The following is a 24,079-nucleotide window of genomic DNA, read 5'->3' as shown; positions in this document are numbered from 1 at the left end:
CTACTGGCCTGACCTCTAGTGAAATTAAAATAAAATTACAATAAATAAATGAAATAAAATAAAATAAATTAAAGCTATATTCTATTTAAGACAACATCAGAGAAACATTCTTTCATGTAGATAGTTTTGTTACAGTGAAAATAATGCCCTAATTTAACATGACAATTGTTATATTAGATTTAAGATCCTGGATTACCTATGGTTCTATTTACAGTTAACTCTTAGGGAGAAAGGTTAAGTGGATAGAATATATGTTTGCGATTTTTAGATCATCATTATTGTTAAGATTAGGGTGATTAATAAGAATTTCACAGGCCTCCTTAAATTTACGTTCATACCATGTGATGTAAACAACAGATGCTTTTCCAGTCAGTTCTATGTAAAGTGTTCAGGGCATGATCAGAAAGACCAGCTTGACCATAGTTATTATATTTAACGTGTCATTTATGTTTCTTTTTTCCAATAGGAATTGTGCGTCCTATTTCCCCTATATAGGGCAAATTACAGGTGCAATGAATACGGTATACCCTAGGGTGGGCCAGTGGAAGGAGTGGATCCTTGGATGTGTTGTGTAAGCTCTTTAATTTTGCAGGAGGTTTAAAGATGGCTTTAGGGTTGTATTTTTGTAGTATTCTGTTTATTTTGTCTGATATCCCTTTAATGTATGGAATGGTTACAGTTTTATTATAGTCTTGTTTATTTTTGTTTTTAAGTGAGGTCTTGTACAGAATTTTGTCGATAGTATTTTGGCTGTAACCATTTTTTAGGAAAGTATTGCTGATAACTTTTAATTCATCTTTAAGTGCTTGTTCATTGGAGCAAATCTTTAAACCCTGTTTTTAAGTGTATTAATGACCCCTAGTTTTTGTGTTGGGTGGTGGTAGGAGTTTTTGTGTATATATTGTCCAGTATATGTCTGTTTCTGGTAAACAATGAAGGAAGACGTGTGACAAGTGTATCTAGAAATGGAGGTGTGTTCTGCTTTTCAATCTCAATTGTGAATTGTATGCGTCTGTATTGTTTGTTTACTGATATTACTAAAAAATCCTGAAGTAGATTTATGTAAGAAATATTTATGAAGAAATAGATTTATACAGGCTTATTAAGCTTACTTCAGAAAAGGCTAAGAAAAACGGATATTTATCAATCAAGTAAATAACTTTTTATATTTAATTCTCATCAGATTAAATCATATAAACACTAGTTTATTTACCATAAACCAACCAACATCAGAAACACTTTAGTACATATTTTTACAATGTTAAAATATCTCCCATTTGAATGCAGTTTATAATGTTACATATCCTTCAACGTGTTGACTTGGAAAATAAAATGTTTGAAAAAAAGATATACAGTAAAACCCCGTTTTTACGTTTTCCTGCCATTTACGTCATTTTCTGTTGGTCCCGTCTTAAGGCCTGTTCTTATGATATATTGTTTTCCCACCATTAACAACCTGATTTGGACTTTATTTCCCGTGATTTGCGTTTTTTTCTCGGGTGGCAATACTGATTTTCGAATCTTCTGCAGAAATCTGCGCATTTCTGTTCCCAGATGGCATTGCTTTCGGCTGTAGTTTCATTTCCGCCATCACGGTGACCTGCACGTTTGCAGTAGTGATGAGCGATACCGTGATTTTTCAATCACAGTACGAATTGATATTGCAGAATTTCTACTATGTAATTTAGCGTGTGAAAGTTGCTTTCAAGTTGTGGTGGTGGATTTTCCATGTTAGTAACATGGAGAAAATAGACAGAAAATGTATTTCGGCAGAAGAAAAATTCTGCGATGTGTAGATTGGCATGCCGGAACATGTGTGCATTTAGCAAAAGATCTTGGACCCTCCGTGTCCACTTTGAACATGATAGTAAAAAGCAGGTCAAGCATTGAACTCAATGCAAAGCAATCTGGTGCTATGTCAAAAAAAAAAAAAAAAAAAAAACGAAAAGCAAAAACAATCAACAATTAAAGATTTTTTTAAATAGATAAATGTAAGTAATTGTAAATTCATTTATTTTCAGTTATTAAATTTTGTAATCGAGTATGTAGATTCACATACTAGCAGTAAGTCATCTTTTAGCCTTTTTTTAAAGGTTTTTTTTTTTTACATTTCCTACTATGTACACTTTTTTCCATCAGTCCCCTGAAAAGTGTAAAAAAAGAGGTTTTACTGTATTTTTTAAAATGATGGTATCCCATCCAGTTAAGTCAATTATGCTAATCACGTACAGGAATTCAGTTATCTTCAAATTTGGTGTAATCAGCCAAACTTTTAAAAATTTTTGTATGTCAAAAATATACCTGAAGCCATAAAACATATTTCCTTAAATTATAAAATAGTACTCAATTCTGTTAGTAATTTACAAAATTTTCTCTATGTTAGATTTACAAGAAGGCAAAATGATGTTCTTCTGTTGTATGTTTATTATTTCATCATCAAACAGGATGTGGTGTTATGTTACTGACATAGGCTCCAACATCTGGAATTTGAATACCAGATTACTTAAATACTGTTATGACTGCAGCATTCCCTATGTTTGTTTGTTTTTTCTCAAAAAGAATACCAGCAAAAAAACAAATCATAACAGCACCTGCTCAATATAAATGCATGCCTCACAATAAACATAACAGTAATTAGCGATTTTGAGAAAAAAGCTAGCTGGAATTATGCATATCATCAGTAAAAAAAAACCAACAGTCAATATATTATTTTGCTAATCTGCAGTTAAAAAAAAAATAAATAAGTATTTCCTTATCCATCACCTATCAACCAATTGGTATCTCATAAACAATAATAAACAGTATCTCATTTTAAAATACTCATGTAGTATAAACTACAAAATATGGGAATGGAATAAAAACTATTAGCTTGGATTAGTGGCTGAAGAACATGTATTAGAAAGTGGTAAACCAGTTTGGTAAGAAAGGCAAAAGCAGAATATGAATGGAAGGTAGCGATGCAACCTAAAGATAATACCAAACAGTTCTTTTGATATGTTGCAAGTAATAAAATTATATAAGTCAAGTGGATATTAGATCCATATGAAACCATCATAGTTTCTACATTCACTTTGAAATAATGTTGGATCTAATATCAACTTGATTTATATAATTTTATATAGCCAAACTGAAGCTTTTTGGCTCTTTATTTTAGTAATTACTTTTATGCACCAACTGAGAGTTCACTTATGAAAAATACATATCTCTGATATTTTAAGTTACTTAATAACGAGAGTTTTTGCTCTCTTGAGGTTTCCACCTAATTTCTGAGGAGAACCAACCAGTTCAAAACAGTTATCAGATCAGTGAAATCTTATCAAAATGGACCAATAAAAGGCGAATATATAGATGCTTGGGCAGCACTTATGTCTTTTATATGGTCCATACTAAGGCAACTCTTGAATGCTGGGGAATATATTCCCTATGCTCTCTAGTCAACTTACCTTACAAACCTGTCATAGTTCCTACATTTGGCTTTGAAATAATGTTGGATCTAATATCCACTTGACTTATATAATTTTACATTGAGAAAATTATTTTCAAAATGCTGCAAACATTATACAAATTAGGATAATGTTATATTTGCAAGTTTTTAGTCACAGCTGAAATTGGTTTGATTTTAATCAGGGGTAAGCAAGGGTGCATTCTGTCTCTGCTGTTATTCATAATCTCCATGGTTCAGTTTATGAAATAAAGTGGCATTGAACCTGATATCAGAAGTGGAAATACTCACAGCAACCCTTTACTTTGTGCAAAGGATATTATTATTATTATTACTACTACATGACACCTCCAAGGACTCATCGAGGGAGGGCACCTACTCTACAACTCTCATTCTGGCATCTACTGCTCACCACTAGTATTTTCACAGACAATCGCAAACATCCATGCCCATGGCAGGATTCACACCTGCAGCCTTTTGGCTAGAGAGTGGATATGCGAACCACTAGTCCAACCAGGCTGGCAAATTCTCCTAAATAAATACAATAGTCTTCATGGCTTAAATAATTATAACAGATTAATTGTGACAATCACTATTTAAATATGAAAATAGGCAAAAACATGTAAAATATAGTTATAGAACAAATGATAAAATACTTCCTTTCTTTATGCATAACTTTTAATTAGATGACAAATTAAATAAAGAAATTAGATAATGGAATCAGAAGAGCTCTTATGATTGGGGAACCAGTTAAATAAATTTAGAGTAAGAGAGAAGTTAGCCATAACACTAAACTAGTAGTATACATGAGTGCTCAAATCAGTTTTAACTGATGAATCTGATAGTTAAGTGGAAGTAAAGCAGCTGATCAGAGTAGAGACATCAGATGAGATTTCTGAGAAGTGGGAGGAGGTAACTGATTTCATCATTGGCATCATATGAAAAATGAAGATATTAGAAAGGAATTAACATTCTGGAATATGTGAGCAGAACTAATTTAGTTAGTGGTATAGTCACTAACAGAATTGGGAAGGAAGGGTTAGTAAATAAACAAACGTGTGGTAAGGCTTATACATTGGCTATTCATAACTATTTTTTAAGGAAACTGCAACATAGACTAATATATTAACTAAAATAAATCTAATTAACACTTCCAGTATTTTGGCAAAGTCAAGTTGTTATCATCAGGGAACACAAATATAATAAGGTATGTGTATACAAGCACTACACTAAGTAATGAGGCTGAAGCACGTCAAATGAGAACAAGTTCAAATTCTAAATAATGCTCCATGGTGGGATAAAATAGGGCATCCTTGGCTATTGGGGGCTGAAGTATGGAGAATGTGAGCTTTTCAAATTTGGGGAAATTTCATGCAACCAAATTTGTGGGGTTTGTGTAGTTTCTTAAGGCAGAAGCAGATTTGTTTACAAGTCTTTCATATTTATATTTGCTGCAATGGAGTAGTGGCCTTCTTCCAGCATATTCTCTGGCGGGTGTCAAAAGATGGTCAACATGTCCTGAGTGGCTGTAGTGGTGGAAATATATAGTCCTTATGTTCAGCAATTCTGATGTTGAATGCTCTCCTTGTTTGGCCTCAGCATGGTATTTTAAATTATAAGGGGCCTGGTAAACACCTGGCTTTTCTAGGGACTGGGGGCAGTCATTGGTGTACCAGATAAGGATGCTAATTTTAATATGGTCTGTAAGTAGTTGGGCGTATGCTATGATAATACAATGAGTTTGATATTATTCCTAGCTTCTAATCAACAATTTTCTTCCTAATTAATCTGTTATTTTCCAGGTCTCCAACATTGTCAGATTCTGTCTGTCTTTCCAGGCACTACCTGGAGCTGGCCTTACTCTAGCCCCTTTTCCTAGAGTAAGACAAACAACTCTATGAAAAGGGCCTAGAATAATCTGAAAAACAGCTGTTTTGCTACACCAAAGTTTAACCACAGTCCCTAGACCCATGTTACAAAGGGACTGCTCCATAGCTAAAAATAGCTTTGCTTTTTTTTCCAACTTTAACCAATTTATGAGCTTAACTTTTCAGAAATTTCTCAGTATTAAGTGGGATATTATTTCTACCTTCTAATCGAGCACATCTGACATTACTCACTCCACTTTCATTTACTCCACACCCAAAGAGAGTAAACATAACGATGTCTTTAGCTTGTTTATAAATTTATTTAACTATATGCTTTCGCTGAACAAAATAGAAGTATTAAACAAAAGTTATATTTTACTATTCCCCCCTTAAACTTTCCATAGAAAGGAATACCTCATTGAAGCCCAAACTAAACTAGAAAATGATCCAAAAACATATTTTTTAAGAGATAAACAATATAAATTGTAAAATAATTCCTATACAAAATCTCCCACACTGACTTTCACATGCTATAATTTTTTTTTTTTTTTTTAAGTATACCTGACATTATCAGTAAAGTCAATAAAGAACATATTACAGTAATAATAAACAAAACAGATTACCATAATAAAATCCTAGATTGTCAATGATTCTAATACTTATAAAATAATCACTAGTAACCCTACTCCATACATTATAAAACAAATTGAAAAACATTTACATTAACTCAAAGAACAAAAAAGAGATAAATACACTGCTAAAAAAAAAAAAACACTCTTCATACACCATACCCCCACTATTTTCAAACAAGTTAAGATACACTAACCAGGTTATCCCATAATTTCATATAAGCATAATACAACCATTCCCTACCAGATTTATTGCATCTTTTCTTTCCCATTATTGAAATGTTAAAAATTTATTTAAAAAAATACTGATCAACTTCAGCATATAAAGCAATCCATCATATATTGCCCAGTAATATTCTTTCTTCTTTAGATGCTCCTCCTCTGTATTGTAATATTGATGTGCCCAAAACCCTAGTCTCTCCCTGCGGAACATGTGTTCATTGCAGAAAGGATCTCCCAGTGATGGTACTGGCCCCTTTCATTTTCCTCTTTCTCATTACTTTTCTTCCTGTATTCTTCACTCTACTTCTTATGAGTCTTTTTTTTTGTTATTATTATTCCTTTCTTCCAGACTACCATCACTGGGATCCAATGCCCTGCCACTCTGTTTATGGTGCAGTGCAACCTGTGGACATCCAGAAAGGGGGATCCTGGTAGTCCTGCACTACTTTGGTCTCTGCTTCAGCAAGAGAAGCAGTCCTGGATGGTCCAGCCAGAATCAGTCAGCTAGTGGGCTTGCCTGCAAAGGTCAATGGTGTTGCAGTAAGTCAATCTGGGATTGGGATGCCCAGACCATGGGGTGAGAGATTGGTATTCCATTCCCAAGCACATTCATTGCTTGCTGATCACTGGGCATCCATGTATGGCTTTGCGGTGAGTGGGGAACTCTGGTGCCAAACTAAAAACTCTTTGAGCATGAATTCTTCATCATCCTCAATTGCATTGGGGGGGGGCTTAACAAAGTCCCAACCAAGTACTGATACCGTAGATACATTGTTTGGTAACAAAAAAGGATACATGATACTAGTACCAGTGTTTTTGATCATCCATTCAACAGGTGAAAAAAAGCCAATAGGGAATATGCCACCCTTCCTTATTCAAAAGGGTTGAGAAGGATTGGCAGAACCTCCCAAAACTGTTTAAAAAAAAAAAAAAAAGTACAATCTGATCTCCTTGTGGTGACATCTTCAGCAGCATTCTGAGAAACTAACTGGGAGCAACATCAATGGGTGGAATACCAGTCACAGTAACACCTCATAAAACAATTGTTATAGAGGAGCAATGTCAGAATGGGATCTCCTTGATGCTCCTGATGAGGAGATATATTCAGAGCTTAAAGATAAGGGGGGGGGTGACAGTTGTGAGGTGCAACCTGACACATAGGGATGGTCACCTGGTTCCAACCGAGAACATCATCCTTTCTTTTGATACACCTAAGCCTCCAGTACCTGTAAAAGCAGATATCACAACTGTCCTGTTAAGATGTACATCCCTAATCCACTATGATGCTTTAAATGTCAGAAATATGGGCATGCCCAAACTGCCTGTCATGGCTTTGTGCCTGATGTAGTAAAGAACATGATAACAATTTTTGCTTTGCAAAAAAAAGCTAAATGCATCAACTGTCAGGGAGATCATCCAGCTTATTCATGTGCATGTCAGAAATGGAAAGATGAAAAAGAAATACAAAAGATTAAAACAGAACAAAACATATATCAGGAAAAAGAAAAATATTCATGCCAAAAGAAAGATATCCATCACCACACCTTCTCTGAAATCCTTGTATGCTGAAAATGTCAACAGCAACTCAAATTTGTATGTCTATTCCACCACCTGATAATTTCATCATACCTGTACTTTATGATCGCGAGTACTTCTCTGTTGAGTATCAATCATGTGCCCTATGGTTTTACTCCAGAAACAACTCCAAAAATGACTCCATTTGGTGAGACCCACTTGTCAAAAAAATTATGGCAAAGATATCTCTTAAAGATCACCAGACATCCCCCCCCCCCACATAAAAAAAAAATGGACATTTCAGTATCCACTGAAAGTGAATTAAGTATGCCAACTGACCCTGACAACATCAGATGTAAAGAATATTTTTCCAAAGCAAGGGATGGATACTGGCCATCCATACTTCCCAAAAACAAATAAATATAAACCTGACAAAGGTAAGCCTTCAACCTCCGGAAAACCAGACGAGTCTATAAAGGCAAAACAACGGGAAAATTTTTACAATGGAACTGTCGTGGGTTTTGCCAGAATATTGATGATATCAAAATTTGGTTGCAGAAATATAAGCTTTTCTGTCTACAGGAAACAGATCCAATGAGGACCTACCTTAAGAAATTTCACTGTTGTAGCAAGGATAGAACTGGAGGTGGTCCTGCTCATAGAGGAGTAGCTATCCTAGTGGGCAGCCATACTCGTTTCCATCATGTCCAATTTAATACTGCTCTGGAAGCAATAGTGATTTGTCTATCTGTGGGATTTCTTATTATAGTATGTTCAATTTTCCCACCCAAGTGCTGAGTTAAATGAAATCAGTCTTGATAACCTTATTTTGCAACTCTGAATCCATATGGTAATTAAATTTAAATGCCTATTTGAAAAAGGATAATAACACAAACTTGACCAATTTGCAAATATTTCAGAATGGAGTGGACAGTGATATTTTCACCCGAAAAACATACCAGTATCAAAATTTAGTTCAACTACACAGTTTTGCTAATGTTCAAAACTAAAATTTCACTTTTTACTGTTTAGTACTTCGTGGGTCCTCTTCTTGTCTTTATTACACTTTGGCATTGACAAAATCAATTTCCTGATGGATGTAATTGTCAATTTATGGTTCCATATCCTTTTGTCGTCTTCTTCTTGTGTATTTGTCTCCATTTGATACCACAAATTTTCAATAGTTGAGATCTGGGCTGTTTCCTGGCCACGATAGTCGCTGAATTGAATGTTCATTGAGCCACTTATTAACCTACAACAAAAATTAAAACTTTTTAAGTACTAAACTCAATTCGTATGGTATATTTTAGGGTTATAGTAGCATTGCTTACACTTTTTTTCCCTATTATAAGGGACAGATTCATCCTGAAAGATGCAGTTAGTTTGTTACAGTAAAGTGGTCTCTGATAGTAGGCAGCAATTCTAAAATTTTCTGGTACACTTGTACATTCACTGAACCTTTTGTGAAACGCAAACAACCAACACATGATACATGTGTTGGTCATCTGAGAATTTGATTGTTGACACTAGACAGTCGGGATTGAATTTTTTCCCTGATCATCTTTGAACTGTCTGTGTGCCACCAGTGCCCTGTAGGTTAAACTTTTTCTCATCAAAAAAAAAAAAATACTCTTTTCCACTGATCATGTCCATTTAGCATGCTCTCTATACCAATTTAACTGAGTCAATATCTTTTTTTTTTTTTTTTTTAACAGCTTTTTAGGGCGCCTGGCTATCAGTTTCTTTCTGTTTAACGAGGTTTCTCCTGACAGTTACAGAGCTTGCCACAACTCTTGTTTTTTATTCCCATTTCAGTTTCTTTAGATGCATGGCTATTTTTTAAGCAAATTCTGCTTTATTTAGACCTCGATTTTGGCATTATCTTCCTTTCAGCAGATACAGTTTCCTTCACTTTTCACAGCAGTTGACCACAGGACACCCTTTTAGCTATTTCACAAGAAGAATAGCCTTTTCTATTCAAAGCCTGAATCACACTTTTTCTGCAAGGTGTTAACTGCACATAACTAGCCATAGCAATCTCAGCACAAAAATGCAAAAACTCTCTTGCTGTCTATCTATAGCATAAAAAAAAATTCTGACGCAATAGCAGAAACTATTACATTATACAAAAACCCATAGGAATGATAGATAATGCAATGCAACAAAATATCTAATGATAAACCAATGAAAATGACCATTTAACTACCAAAAATTATGTAAGGTGATGCAGTTTCTATGAACATGAGTGTATATCGAAGTGATCACTTTCCTGTTCTTTGCACAATGTCTTCACAGGAGCCATGTTTCCCTACATGGATGCCCATATGGAAAATGGACCAGGCTGACTGGAACACTTTTTTCCCATTTTACAAAATTTAATGCTGATACTATCAGTCAAACTTCATTGATTGGTGTTTGATAGTATGTAACAAACTGCATTGCCCAGGCAGCAACAGCCTCCATTCTAAAAACATCATCTCAATTTCCACTCTATTGAAAGCCTTGGTGGAACCCAGAATGCCAGACAGCCAAAAAAAAAAAAAAAAAAAAGATCAATGTAGAGCATGGGGTATATTTTGTAGATAGCTTTTAAGAGTGCTCATGCCAAAGCACATATGTGAGATGTCAGAGTTGAAAACAATCTTAGTCTAATTTACCTCATCAATTATTCAAATGACCAGTGCAAAAATTGTATGGGATAACATCCAGAAAATGAAAGGTAGATATTGCTGATCCCAAAACTATTGCAGACACTTGAGGAGAAAATTTTGCCAGAATTTCAGTAACAGCTTCATATCCTCTTGAATTTTTAATACTGAAAGAGCAGCAAGAGAAACAAAGGCTAAATTTTTCTGTCAGTGGACTTGAGCCATGCAATTAGCCATTTGTTAAAGAGGAATTAAAAAAAATCTCTTTTACTGTCTCACTCACCCTAGTGCAGTAGGGCCATGACATCCATTATGAAATGACGAAACATCTACCATCATCTTCTGTGGATCTCCCCTTAATATACAATATAATACTTGCAGAGGAAGTGTTTCCAGATTCTGGCATAAGTTAGTTGTCATTTATATCCCAAAACCAGGAAAGGATCTAACACAAGTAAATAATTATCGACCTATTGCTCTGACCAGTTGCCTTTGTAAGATATTAGAGAAAATAGTTAATGTCAGACTTCTCTTGTATTTAGAAAGTAACGATCTTCTCGGCTAATCTTCTTGAATGGCAGTCAGTCTCAAGTAGAGTAATGTGGGCAAATATGAGAATGGGGAACTGGAGAATGAGACTTATTTGTGCCTATGGTCCCACAGAAGGTTCTACTAAGGTAGAAGTGGAGGAATTTTTTGATGCTTTAGAAAAAGCAACTGACACAATGAAAAATGAAAAGTTGATCCTTGTTGGGGATCTAAATAGCAGAGTAGGAAATGATTGTGAGACATACAAAAATATTTTGGGAAAATTTGGACAAAAGAGCAAAGCTAATAATAATGGCAAATATCTGTTGGATTTCTGCTCAGTACATGGAATGGTTATTACTAACACCATGTTCCAACATAAAAATGTGCACAAATTCACATGGAGAGAGAAGAGGCTAGGAATAAGAAAAGTCTCATTGACTATGTTATTGTTGATAGTGATGTTTTCTCCCTGGTGCAGGACACCAGAGTGTACAGAGGATTTGAAATTGGAAGTGATCACTATTTTGTCTTGAGCAGGATAATATTGAAAAGAATAACATGTAAGAAAGTTTTAAAGCGAATAAAAGTTGAGCAGCTCTCAGATGTGAACTGTAGACTAAAATACACAAAGATTATTGAAGTAAAAATGAAAGAGTTTGAGAACAGGAACCAAACCTTGGAGATTCAGTGGCAAGCCTTCAAGAAAACACTGATTGATTCAGCCAGAGAGGCATGTGGTGAGGTTGTCTGCAAGGATAGAAAAATCAGAACTCCCTGGTGGACACAGGAAGTTAAAGAAGCAGTGAAAGAAAAGAAGAAAGCATATCAAAAGTTACTGTCAAATAAGTCAGCTTGTGCTCTTAGAGAATATAGAGACAAATGCAAGAATGCTAAACACTGTGTAAAACTAGCTAAACAAAAGTCATGGGGGGACTTTGGCAAGAATATAGAAAATAAATATCAAGAAGGTGGCAAAATATTCTGGAGGTTGTTGAAGAAGCTTAGGAATGGAGGAAAGAGTGCTGTAAAAGGAGTTAGAGATGATAAAGGTGACATGAAAACTGGAATAAAAGATATCCTTGAAGTATGGAGTAATTACTTTGAAAAACTGCTAAATGAAGCAAGCAGTGATGACAGCATAGTGGTAAAAAACACTGACCAGGCATGCAGTCAGGAATAGTCATTACTTGTCTAAAAGAGATCTTCAGCTCTCTACAGTATCCCAAACAACTTGCACTATGCTTATTCACTTAAGCCCAAAATCATCCTTTCTTCTCAAAACCACATATCAAAATAGCATATAGTTTTAAAATTCCCAAATATCTAAAACATTCAGAAAGCCATAAAATGAATATTCAAATTACAGTATTGTCTTCGTCACTAACAACAAACTACAAAATTTACTAAATCATGGAACCACTGTAACTCAGGCTGACATTCTATGCCATAACATAAGTTTAACTGAGGGTGCAGTAACTATTATATTGGTTCTACCATTCATTCTATTAAGTCTCACCTAATTGAGCATTACCAAGATCTAATACTCCCAGATTACTTACTTTCTGCCACACACACAAAAAAAAAAAAAAAAAAAAAAACATACCAGCAACAATAACAAATTCCACTATTGAGATATTCTTACATGCAATATAATTTAAACATACCTCTGAAATTGAAAAGTTCACTATTATTGAAACTGAATCCAAACTATTACATTGTTCTGAATCATTAGCAATAAGAACCACCCGGTGTGTGTGTGTGTGTGTGTCATAAATCCAGAACAATTCTGTTTACTATCCTCCCCATAGCAATTAAAAAATAAATTACTCTCCTGTACTCTAAAACCAATCAAACTCCTAATATATGTTTTACAAAAAAAAACGTGCAGCTAGCTCACAGTTGCATGGTTTTTTGCTATTTTTGTGGCTATCCACATGTGATGTTTTATCAAAACAGCCAGCACCTCATCATGTATGTTGCTGGCTTACCCTATATATATAACAGGTTTTTATTCCTTTTCTTTATTCTCAGTTCTTTCAAAATCCAAAATTTACATAATTCATCTTTTTGGTATTTTTTATTATTATTATTTCTATACTCAGTTGTCAGTATATTGTGCTCATCACTTTTAATTGTATATTCGCTTGGCTCTGATCAAGTCTTGTGTCAATTTTTTACCACTTTTATCTCCAAAAAATTTTACAAAATATGTAACTTATTATATTTTAATTTAAACCTCACTCGATTTTAACTTTTTTTTAGCTTAGTTGTTACAAAGGGAGCTCCATAGCCAAAAATAGCATAGCATTTTCTTTTTTAACTTTAATCAAACTTAATTATTTAGTATTATCCTAGTATCCTGTATACCCATTGAGTGTATTTATCGATCATGATGATAGAGACTTTCTATCTGCACAATCATAGAGACTTTTGCTATCTGCAAAATTATATCTTGAATTTTCCCTTGGGGTTGTTTTATTGTCATTTTTGCTTTCCACTTCTTTTTAATTTTTCATCTTTCATTTTGTTTAAGTGACTGTGGCATTTTAGATTTTTTGCTCCAACATTCTTGAATATTAATATCAAGTACTTCTCTGTTATCTTCATTTTTAATATCATTCTGCCACTGATCCTACTCATTAAAAAATTAAGTTAATAAATTCAATCATTCATGTTAATCCAGTTTAATATGAACTAAATGTGACGCATAGTTAATTTGCCATGTGAGATGTTTATTTCAGAAATCCTTTTTAATTTATTAATAGCTTTCTTTATATTTATAAATATATTTTTTTACATTGTTTCTTATATCAAATTAACAGAATCGAAGAAATAATAGTGCTGCATCAACACCAGATGAAGGTCCTATGAAACGATCTGCATCAGTATCACATCCTATAAAGTAAGTGCTGAGATTTTTACCATTTATTTTATAAAATATGAAATCTATTAACTATTAACTTCTTTCTCTAAAATATGCAGTGTTGCATATACTGATATTGTCAAGGATGCAGTATTTCAGAATCATATATCAAGTTACAGATGTACAGGTTAATGAACAAAAAGACTGTCTTCTTGTTCATTATTTTCATCCACTGCTGGATATATGCCTCCCCTTAATCTTCAGTTCCTTCTGTCTTTAGCCAATGTCCACCATCTCATGTCAAACCTTTGTAGATTATCCCTCCATCTTGTTCTTTGACAACCTTTCTTTTGATATTTACTCGGTGTTTAATTTTCTCTCCCTTTCATCTGTCAGTCTGCTAATATAGAGAGCCATCTTCATTTACATGCTTTACGATAATTTACAGTAATCTCTACTCAAATGATTACAACTCCTACAGTTTCTTCAACAGTCCTCAGAGTTCCTATTCTGTACATTCCAGGAATCTCAGAACCTATAGGTAGAATTCTAAAAAAGTATCAATTGATTCCAACATATATTCCTATCAACAAAATTTCTTCTTTATTACCTTCTACAAAGGATAAACTGTCTTCTCTGTCTTTGGCTGGCGTTTACTAAATACCATGTGAATGCGATGTCTCTTATTTTGGACAAACTGACCGTTCTTTGGAAAAAAAGAATAAAAGAACATCAATATTATATTGATTATAACAAACCTCTGAAGTCTGGTCTGGTGCAGCACAGTATTGACTCTACTCATAGTGTCCAGTAGGATAAAGCAGTTCTCCTCCATAGATGCAGATTCAAATATGAACGCTTATTCAAAGAAAGTTGTGAAACTATCTTACACAGACCAAATTTAAATAGAAATGATTATATGTATCTCTCAAAGATCTGGGAGACTTTTATCTTATGTAAAAAACCATTTATCTTAATAGATTAAATTTGTTATTTCTATTATTTCCTAGCACACGGTAACAATTGTATTTTAATAGGTGATCCACCAAACATTTTGCCTGTATTCCATTCCTAAAAAGGACGAAATATCTGTCCTTTTACTAATTAAAGATATCACTGTAGTTTTTATGTGTTACTTTATTATTTAATTACTATGCCACAGGTTCCACTAAAAATTAGTATCTCTACTCTAGTCATCTCTTTCTAAAAAATCGTGAAATATGTAAATATGATGAAAAAGTAAATAACCATTGCAAAATAGAAGATTGGAAAGGTAGACAGATGGCATAAGCTAAAAACAAATAATAGGTCATCATCAATGTCTACAATATTCAATAATTGTAGACATTGATGATGGTATAATAAAATCATGAAGTAATATCTAGTGAAAATAATTTAAAATTGCCTATGGATGGATGACTGTAATTATCTAATCATATAATGGATCCTTAAAGAATGATGAAGTATGATGAGTGGATAAGGATCTTTACAATGCGTCAGCTATTTCAAGTAAGAAATTATACCCATAAAAAAAGAGAGAAATAATGTTGGGTGTGCAAAATTATAAATGCAGTGCTTGTGCTTGCTGTATTGATGACACCAAAGATCAGATCAGAGTATGTTCTGACTGGCTGAAGCTTAGCACTGAATTTTATATGGTTTAATTGCTAATTAGCTGATATAATGTTGATACATTTACAGCCTTAGAGTTAGTTCTAATAGTGAGCGTTTTTGATATATGGAGTTTTGTTTAGTTTTTTTTTTTTTTAAATAAAGTATGTAAGCTTTCTTCATTTATTGCTTTCACTCATTTGGTTTTTTTCTTTCTTTCTAAGGATTTTATTTGGTTGTTGGGACTACAACACCAAACTAAATTATGAAAAAAAATGTATATTAACTATTTTATATTGCATTGTATTTCAAGTCAGCATATTCAGTGAAAACAACTTGTTACAGTTTTTGCATGTGAAATGAGTAAGTGAAATAATTCAACAATCTAAAGTCTTAGTTTGGCACCCTCTAATGTGGTATAAAAGAAATACCACATTAGACATTGCTGACGCTAATAGTCTTTCTGTTCTGCAACACTTCTGTATAGCACATTAGTTTTCTTTCATTTAATCCTGTATAAAGGGATGTCTGCAACATGGTCTGCCAGTCCTAATGATATAATAATGAATTATAGCAAATGTATTTTTTATGTTCTCCCAAGCAGATGTTATTAGATCTTCCTGTCTGTCCATAGTTGGCTGAGTCACAATCACAGGGAATTTCATATACCCCAGGATATACTAGAGGATGGAGTTTATTCTTAGGAGAGTGGATCAAAGTTGCTAATTTGACTTGTGGTTTGAATGTGATGTGAAGGCTATATTTTATTAGTACTTTGGCTATGTTTTCATATGTATCTAGAATATATCGAGAAGGGAGAAGTCGGGGATCCGTGTAGTATTTTGTCTATTGTGTGGGAGCTGTAGCCATTGGCCAAGAAAGTATGGTAAAGATATTTGAATTATGGAAAGAGCTGTATCATTAGAATAAATAGCCTTTGTGTGTGTGTGTGGGCTTTCTCTGAATGGAAAAAAAGATAGTGAATGATCTAAAAGGCAAGCAACTAATGTGTCAAGAGAAGTCTTATTTGATTCTTTTTTCTACTATGAAGTGAATTTTGGGGTATTGACTTTTAGGGTAAGGTTTTTCACTACTTGCTGATAGGCCAAATGGTAAATGCATCATCGACACTAAAGGTTTCTAAGTAGATGTGGTAAGTATTTTGTTCTCAAAGTGTTCCATGTTCTCATTAGATAAAGGGAGGAAAGAACCCATCACAGTACCATTAATCTGTTTATAGACTTTTTCCTTTCCAAGTAAAATCATACAAAGTAAATTTGAATAATTCAAAGATATCAGGAGTGAAGGGAAGTTCGGACTTCCATTACAATTTAAATTGTTTCACTTAATCATTGTCACATGTAAACTGTAACATGTTGTTCTGAAGATGCTGGTTTGAAATCCAATGAAATATAAGCCAGTTAACAAACATCTTTTCATAATTTAGTTTGTTTGATGTTGCAAAATAAGTTAGGAATAATATTCAACACCTAAGCTTGTCATTCAGATTAGGTTGTTGGGAATTGAGATATTGCAGTCTTTAAAGTATTCATATAAGTGGCACCATTGCAATCTAATGGCAGATTCACTGTACACATCACAACCAAGTTGGTTGGCAAGCAAAACATTAGATCACTTTGTGGTAATGAAATGTCATTTTCTGTTTGTTTAATTCAAAATATATTTTAACTCTGTTATAGATGTTGTATACATAGGAAAACTAATATTTTGGAGAATGTTTTTTATTTATTTTTTTTTTTTTTATGGGAGGAGAGTGGAGAAGTGCTGCTGCATGAATTTTTGCTGAAGTATTAATGTAATAAATTTTCTAAAACTGCAGATATGTTGGCTGAAAAATTTATCTGTTTTCATGCTTTTGATTTCTTCATTTAGATCTTTAAAGGCTGTGGAGAACTTAAGTATTTATCAACTGTGTTAAAATAATAGATTTTTTTTTATGGAATAGGAATGGTAGAATGCATAATGTTAATCTGTTTATGGTGTATTTTGGTGTGATATAGTTGCTTGATCCAGTATGCATTAGATTAAGGAAATTAATAAAGTTCTCTTGTGCATATTCTGTTGTGAAATACATTCTGCTGATAAAATTATTAATTTATGTTCATGGTCAGTTATGTTCCCACTCAAAACAGATGGTGTGCAACTAACCTATCCAGCATACCTACAGTCCCTAAAGATAGATCCTCCCTTCTATTAACTTTCAAAGATATATCATTGGTTCTATTCTTAATCTAAAATATTTATTTGCATTCCATGCCTTGAACATGTCTATAGCCAAAAGGAAGCTAATGGATGTTGTTTTCTAAAATACTAAGCTTGCTCTGTGTACTAGTATAGAACCTAATAGGAGCAGTGTGAACAGCGAGTTCAGAAAATTCTAAATAGTTGAATTATTTCATTTCCCCCTGCCCTTTTTTAATTGTCACGTTTTTCACTACTGTTGAACTATTTTTCACTTGTATCATGAATTCATGGTACCCCTTACTGGACTGCATTAATTTCACCAAAAATAGTATTAAATGTAATGATCCAAATACTTCATTCACAAAAGTTGCACACAGTTTCTTAACAAATGTCTTATATCTAATGTTATACCTAAGTTTGCCATTGTCCATGGCAACAAATAGATTCTAGGGAATAGAAGGATCGATAGCATATTCTTTCAATTCCTCATCAAGCAAGTCTTAAAAAACTGATTGTATTCCTAAACTGGAATGAATGGCCAATTTTTAAATCATATCCAGTCATTAATTGATAACACAACTGTCTTGATAGAAGCACACACCATATAAAAATGGGATGCATTTAACTAATCAACGTGTGATTATAGGGTCTTCTCCCCCACAACCTTTCTGAACTATACTTCAACTTCTAACCAGTGTAACTCCATTCATTTCAGTAATAAACTTGTAAAATTACATTCCCTCAGTCCCCCAAATATAAATATATATATATATATATATATTAATGTTAAAGATACCAAGTAATTTTAAACCTGGTTTTACTCCATTTCCCAAGTAAACAAACAGACTAAAAGTCAAGTTTGCGCCTGCAATTGATGCAAGTCTAACTGATCCCACAGGTAGTGCAGGACCAGGGCAACTCGTGGCAAAGGTGGAACAAGCTCCGATCACTAATCTTAATATTTACCCTTAATGCCAAAACACATCTCCAAGAAGGGGATGTATGATGTTTTGTATTAAAGGCAAGGGGCCACTACCCAGACCGGTTTCGACCTTTATTGAGGTCTCGTCAGTGGGAGCTAGGCTAGAAATACCAAGATTTAGTCATACTGAGCTTGTAAGTATTTCGCCAAAACAAGTTACCATAAGGTGTTCCTTATTAAATAATTTATTTAATAAGGTTAATACACCTTATGGTAACTTGTTTTGGCGAAATACTTACAAGCTCAGTATGACTAAATCTTGGTATTTCTAGCCTAGCTCCCACTGACGAGACCTCAATAAAGGTCGAAACCGGTCTGGGTAGTGGCCCCTTGCCTTTAATACAAAACATCATACATCCCCTTCTTGGAGATGTGTTTTGGCATTAAGGGTAAATATTAAGATTAGTGATCGGAGCTTGTTCCACCTTTGCCACGAGTTGCCCTGGTCCTGCACTACCTGTGGGATCAGTTAGACTTGCATCAATTGCAGGCGCAAACTTGACTTTTAGTCTGTTTGTTTACTTGGGAAATGGAGTAAAACCAGGTTTAAAATTACTTGGTATCTTTAACATATTTATACCCAAGGTAAAAATACTTCCTACATATATATATATATATATATATATATATATATATATATATATATATATATATATATATATATATCATTGAAGTTTGAACAAATCTAGAAGCTGACCCTGATAAAGAAGTATTTTTCAAAAAAATTAATGTTCTTCACACATTGATAACCAGAGCATATAAAGCTGGAACATTAACAGTGATGTGAAGGCCCCGTATGGATTATTGTGCACAGATTTGTTGCCCTGGTTTTCACAGTGATGAGGATATATTACAAAGGATCGAAAAGAATGAGTAAGGTGGTAACTGGTCTTTGGGATGTGGGATACGAAGATAGACTGAGAGAATGATTTTGTTACAAGATTAATGTGAAGGAAATTTTTCATAGAATGGGTGAAGCTGCTAGAACAAGGTAACATCCTTGGAGACTGCATAAGGAGCAGGCTCTTTGCATGAGAGCAGTTGGTGATGAAGATGATTTATGGTTTTAATGTTGCAAGGACAGCAAAGGTCATAGTGCACCATATCAAAGAGATTATAGCAGTACATAAGGTAAGACAATCACAAACATCCATTCCCACACTGGGATTTGAACCTGCAACCTGTTGGTTGGAGAGTGGGTGCGCTAAACACTCAGCCAACCAGGCTGGCAGAGAGCAGTTGGTGAGTGAAATGTATTGCTTGGCATTGTGACTGATGCGGATTCATCGAATAAGTTTAAAAGCACTGTTTGATGGGCTTTATATGTAACTGTGTGCCTCCCATAATGAGTCTTTTGACTCCACGGAGTTCTGGTGCTAATAATAATAATAATAAAGGTGATGTGAGAGTTATGGTTATCAAATCTCATTACCAGAATGAAATTAAAGATATAAAAAAAGGCGGAGGGGGCACTGATCCAATCTCCAACTTCATGAAAGAAATAGGTAATGAAAAAAATTACTCTCTGTGTGCTGCACATCATCCTAGTATTTTTGGTGAAATCAAAATTTGTAAATATGATTACCCAATATGCCATATTATCTAATAAACGCCTGCTACATCATGTTTATCTAAAAATGTATCTGACTTACTGAAACCTCTGCTACCAGCTCTAAAGTCATTGTAAAAAATGCAATATTTTTTAAGATATATAAAAAATCTTATATATAAGGAATAGGATCAGTACTATCAACATAAGCAGCCTGAATGGCAAAGAAATGAAGCTAGTTGAGGAATTGGATAAGTACCAGATCGATATAATAAATGTGACTGAAACAAAAAAGGCAAAAACTGGTGAGATCTTTCTGAGCAATAAATACAAAATGTTATATTCAGGCAATGAAAATCAAGGAAAAGGAGGAGCAACCATAGTATTCAACACTAAATATGAGCCTAATCTTCTTGAATCGCAGGCAGTTTCAAGTAGAGTGATGTGGGCAAATATCACAGTGGGGAAACTAGACAATGAGACTTGCTCGTGCCTATGATCCCACAGAACGTTCTGCTAAGATAGAAGTGGAGGAATTTTTTGAGGCTTTAGAGAAAGAAACGGACACAATGAAAAATGAAAAGTTGATCCTTGTTGAGGATCTAAATAGCAGAATAGGAAATAATTGTCAGACATACAAAAATATTATGGAAAAATTTAGAGAAAAGAGCAAAGCTAACAATAATGGCAAATACCTGTTGGATTTCTGCTCAGAACATGGATTGGTTATTACTAACACAATGTTCCAACATAATGTGCACAAATTCACATGGAGAGAAGAGGCAAGGAATAAGAAAAGTCTCATTGACTATGTTATTGTTGTTACTAAATAGCTTAAGGAAATTATAACGTACAATCGAATATACATTAAAATAAATTTTAATACACTTCCACTATTTCGGCAATGTCACATTGCCACTATCACAGGAACTTAAATATAAGACATGCATGCAAGCACAACACACAGTAAATGAGGAACGAAGCAGGAAGTGATCACCATTTAGTCCTGAGCAGGATAAAATTGAATGTCATATTGAAAAGAAGAACTTGTAAGAAAGTTTTAAAGCGAATAAAAGTTGAGCAGTTCTCATATGTGAACTGTAGATTGAACTATACAATCATTATTCAAGAAAAAATGAAAAACGTTGAGAACAGGAATCAAACCTTGGAGATTCATTGGCAAGTTCTGAAGAAAACATTGATTGATTTAGCCAGAGAGGCATGTGCTGAGGTTGTCTGCAAGGACAGAAAAATCAGAACTCCCTGGTGGACACAGGAAGTTAAACAAGCAGTGAAGGAAAAAGAAGAAAACATGTCAAAAGTTCCTGGCAGATAAGTCAGCTTGTGCTCTTAGAGAATACAAAGACAAATGTAAGAAAACTAAACACTGTGTAAAACTAGCTAAACAAAAGTCATGGGAAGACTTTGGTAAGAACAGAGAAAATAAATATCAAGAAGGTGCAAGGTATTCTGGAGGTTGTTGAAGAAACTCAAAAATGAAGGAAAGAGTGTTGTAAAAGGAATTCAGTTTTCATATCACCTTTAGAAAAACTGGAGGAAAGATATCCTTGAAGTATGGAGTAATTATTTTGAAAAATTGCTAAATGAAACTGGCAGTGATGACAGCACAGTGATAAAAAAAAACACTGATCAGGCATGCCATCAGGAATACATATCCATACTTGAAGTAGAAAAAGCCATCAAAAGTCTGAAATGTGGAAAGGCAGCTGGAGTAGATGATATTCGACCAGAAATGCTCAAGTATGGAGGTATAAAAATCTTACATTGGCCGCACTGCATAGTTTATAAGGCCTGGATAGAGGAATGAATTCCAGATGATTGCAGTAGAGCTCTCGTAGTACCCATATATAAAAAGGGAAATAAAACCGAATGTAAGAATTGCAGAGGTATTTCTCTACTGAGCGTTCCTGGTAAGATTTATGACAGTATACTTGAGAAACCGTTGAAGATTGTGGAAGAGTAGCTTGGTGAAGAACAAGCTGGATTCAGGCCATATAGTGAGAAATCATGGGAATATAACAAAGATCTGTATTTAAGTTTTGTCGATCTGGAAAAGGTATATATGATAAGGTGCCAAGAGAGAAACTATTCAAAATGCTACAATTGTTTGGTGTCAGTGGGGCATTATATCAAGCAATACTTAGTCTTTATTTGAGTTGTATGTCAGCAGTTAGAATTGAAGGAAGTACAGGAAGATGGTTTAATGTTAAATCTGGTGTTAGACAAGGATGTACATTATCTCCTCTGTTATGGATCACATTATGAAGGAAAGTGGTGTTAAATCTAATATCAAAATTGGAGATGTTAATGTCAGCTCTTCGCTTTATGCAAATGATGTTATGCTTCTAAATAAATCTGCTCCAAGTCTGCAAGATTCCCTGACTAAATTGAATAACTGTTGTAATAGAGTTGGTATGAAGGTCAGCATTAAAAAGACAGAGACAATGAAAATAGGCAGAAGCATTGAAAATAACAACTGCGTTGTGAATGGAGAACCTGTAGAACAAGTAAAACATTCCCACTACTTAAGCACACGATTTTTAGTGAAGATGATAAATGAAATATCGAAATAGACAACAGGATCAACAAAGCTGGTATGGTAAGAAGTCAACTGAATAAATTTATATGGAGTAAGAGAGAGAAATTAGTCAAAACACTAAATTAGCTGTATACAAGACAGTGTTCAAACAGTTTTAACTTATGGATCTCATATCTGTAAACTAGAGACCGCAGATATGAGAGACCCGAGAAAGATTAGGGGCATGAACAGATGGCATCAATGGTAATATCATATCAAAAATGTGGATATTAGGAAAGAACTTGACATTGTTAGCATCCAGGAATGTGATAGCAGAGCTAATCTCAGGTGGTATGGTCACTTAAACAGAATGGGAGAGGAAAGATTAGCAAAACTAGTGTTCACTAGCAGGGTTGGCAGGAAAATGGATATATGTGGATTGATACAGTAAAAAGTGCTTTAAAAGATAGAAATATAAGATCTGACAATGTTGGAGCCTTGATGGGTATTAGTTTGATTTGGAGGAAAATTGTAGATAGGAAGTTAGTAATGATGTAAATTTTTCATGTAGTACTATCATATCCTGTATACCCCCTTGAGGGTAAATGTCAGGAATTCGATGATGATGATAGATCTGAAGACTGGGTCAAATTTGAGCAGCTGAAGTGCTCAAATAAAACACTTGACAAAGACTAGAGACTGCAGATATAAGAGTCCTGAGAAAGAATAGGGGCATAAACAGATGCATCAATAGCAATATCATATTAAAAATGAGGATATTAGGAAGGAACTTGACATTGTTGGCATTCAGGAATGCGTTAGCAGAGCTAATCTCAGGTGGCATGCTCACTTATAAAACAGAATGGGAGAGGAAAGATTAGCAAAAGAAGTATACTCTGCCAGGTTGGCAGGAAAAAGACCCAGAGCAAAGACCAAGATATAGGTGGATTGATAGAGTAAAAAGTGCCTTAGAAGATCGAAATATAAGATCTGATAATGTTAGAGTCTTGACAGAGAACAGACTGATTTGGAGGAAAATTGTAGATAGGATGTCAGTAATGATGTAAATTTTTCGTGTAGTACTATCATATTCTGTAAACCCCTTGAGGGTACATGGCAGGAATTTGATGATGATGATCAGGAATAGAAAAACTAACTGAGCTTTCTGATTTAATCGCGTGGATAGGCTGATGTGTTCATCACAAGTGTCGAATTGGATTTAAACGGTATTGATGCAAACACAGATTGATTAGAAAATAACTACGATAAAGAGCCAAGAGGCTGTTTTTTTCTGGTGGCATAAATTAAGTTTAAGGGGATAATAAATTCCTCATTATTTTAAAGCCAGATACGAAACTCAGAGATCGAAATCTAAGAGTTTCATGCCGAAGAACTATCAGCGAGTCCAAGCGTAAGTCGACACCTGGGTAGTGCTTAAAATTCGTAGCAAAGGTGGAGTTTTACAAACAATGTAA

General features: G+C 34.2%; 1 protein-coding gene across 3 annotated transcripts in view; it reads left to right on the top strand.

The window, feature by feature from the left end:
* LOC150108520 (F-BAR domain only protein 2) overlaps positions 1-24,079 on the top strand; it is a 521,764-nt gene that overhangs the window by 320,517 nt on the left and 177,168 nt on the right. For all 3 annotated transcript variants that reach the window (XM_090390828.1, XM_090390826.1, XM_090390825.1), the window contains one exon: positions 13,678-13,757. In XM_090390828.1, coding sequence (XP_090246954.1) covers positions 13,678-13,757 — 80 coding nt within the window. The remainder of the gene's footprint in view (positions 1-13,677; positions 13,758-24,079) is intronic.

Source organism: Typopeltis vanoorti, chromosome 3, assembly GCF_054136105.1.
Source record: "Typopeltis vanoorti isolate ZY-2024b chromosome 3, IOZ_Tvanoo_1.0, whole genome shotgun sequence".
Taxonomy (NCBI): Eukaryota; Metazoa; Arthropoda; class Arachnida; order Uropygi; family Thelyphonidae; genus Typopeltis; species Typopeltis vanoorti.
This window is presented reverse-complemented; position numbering and strand designations above follow the sequence as displayed.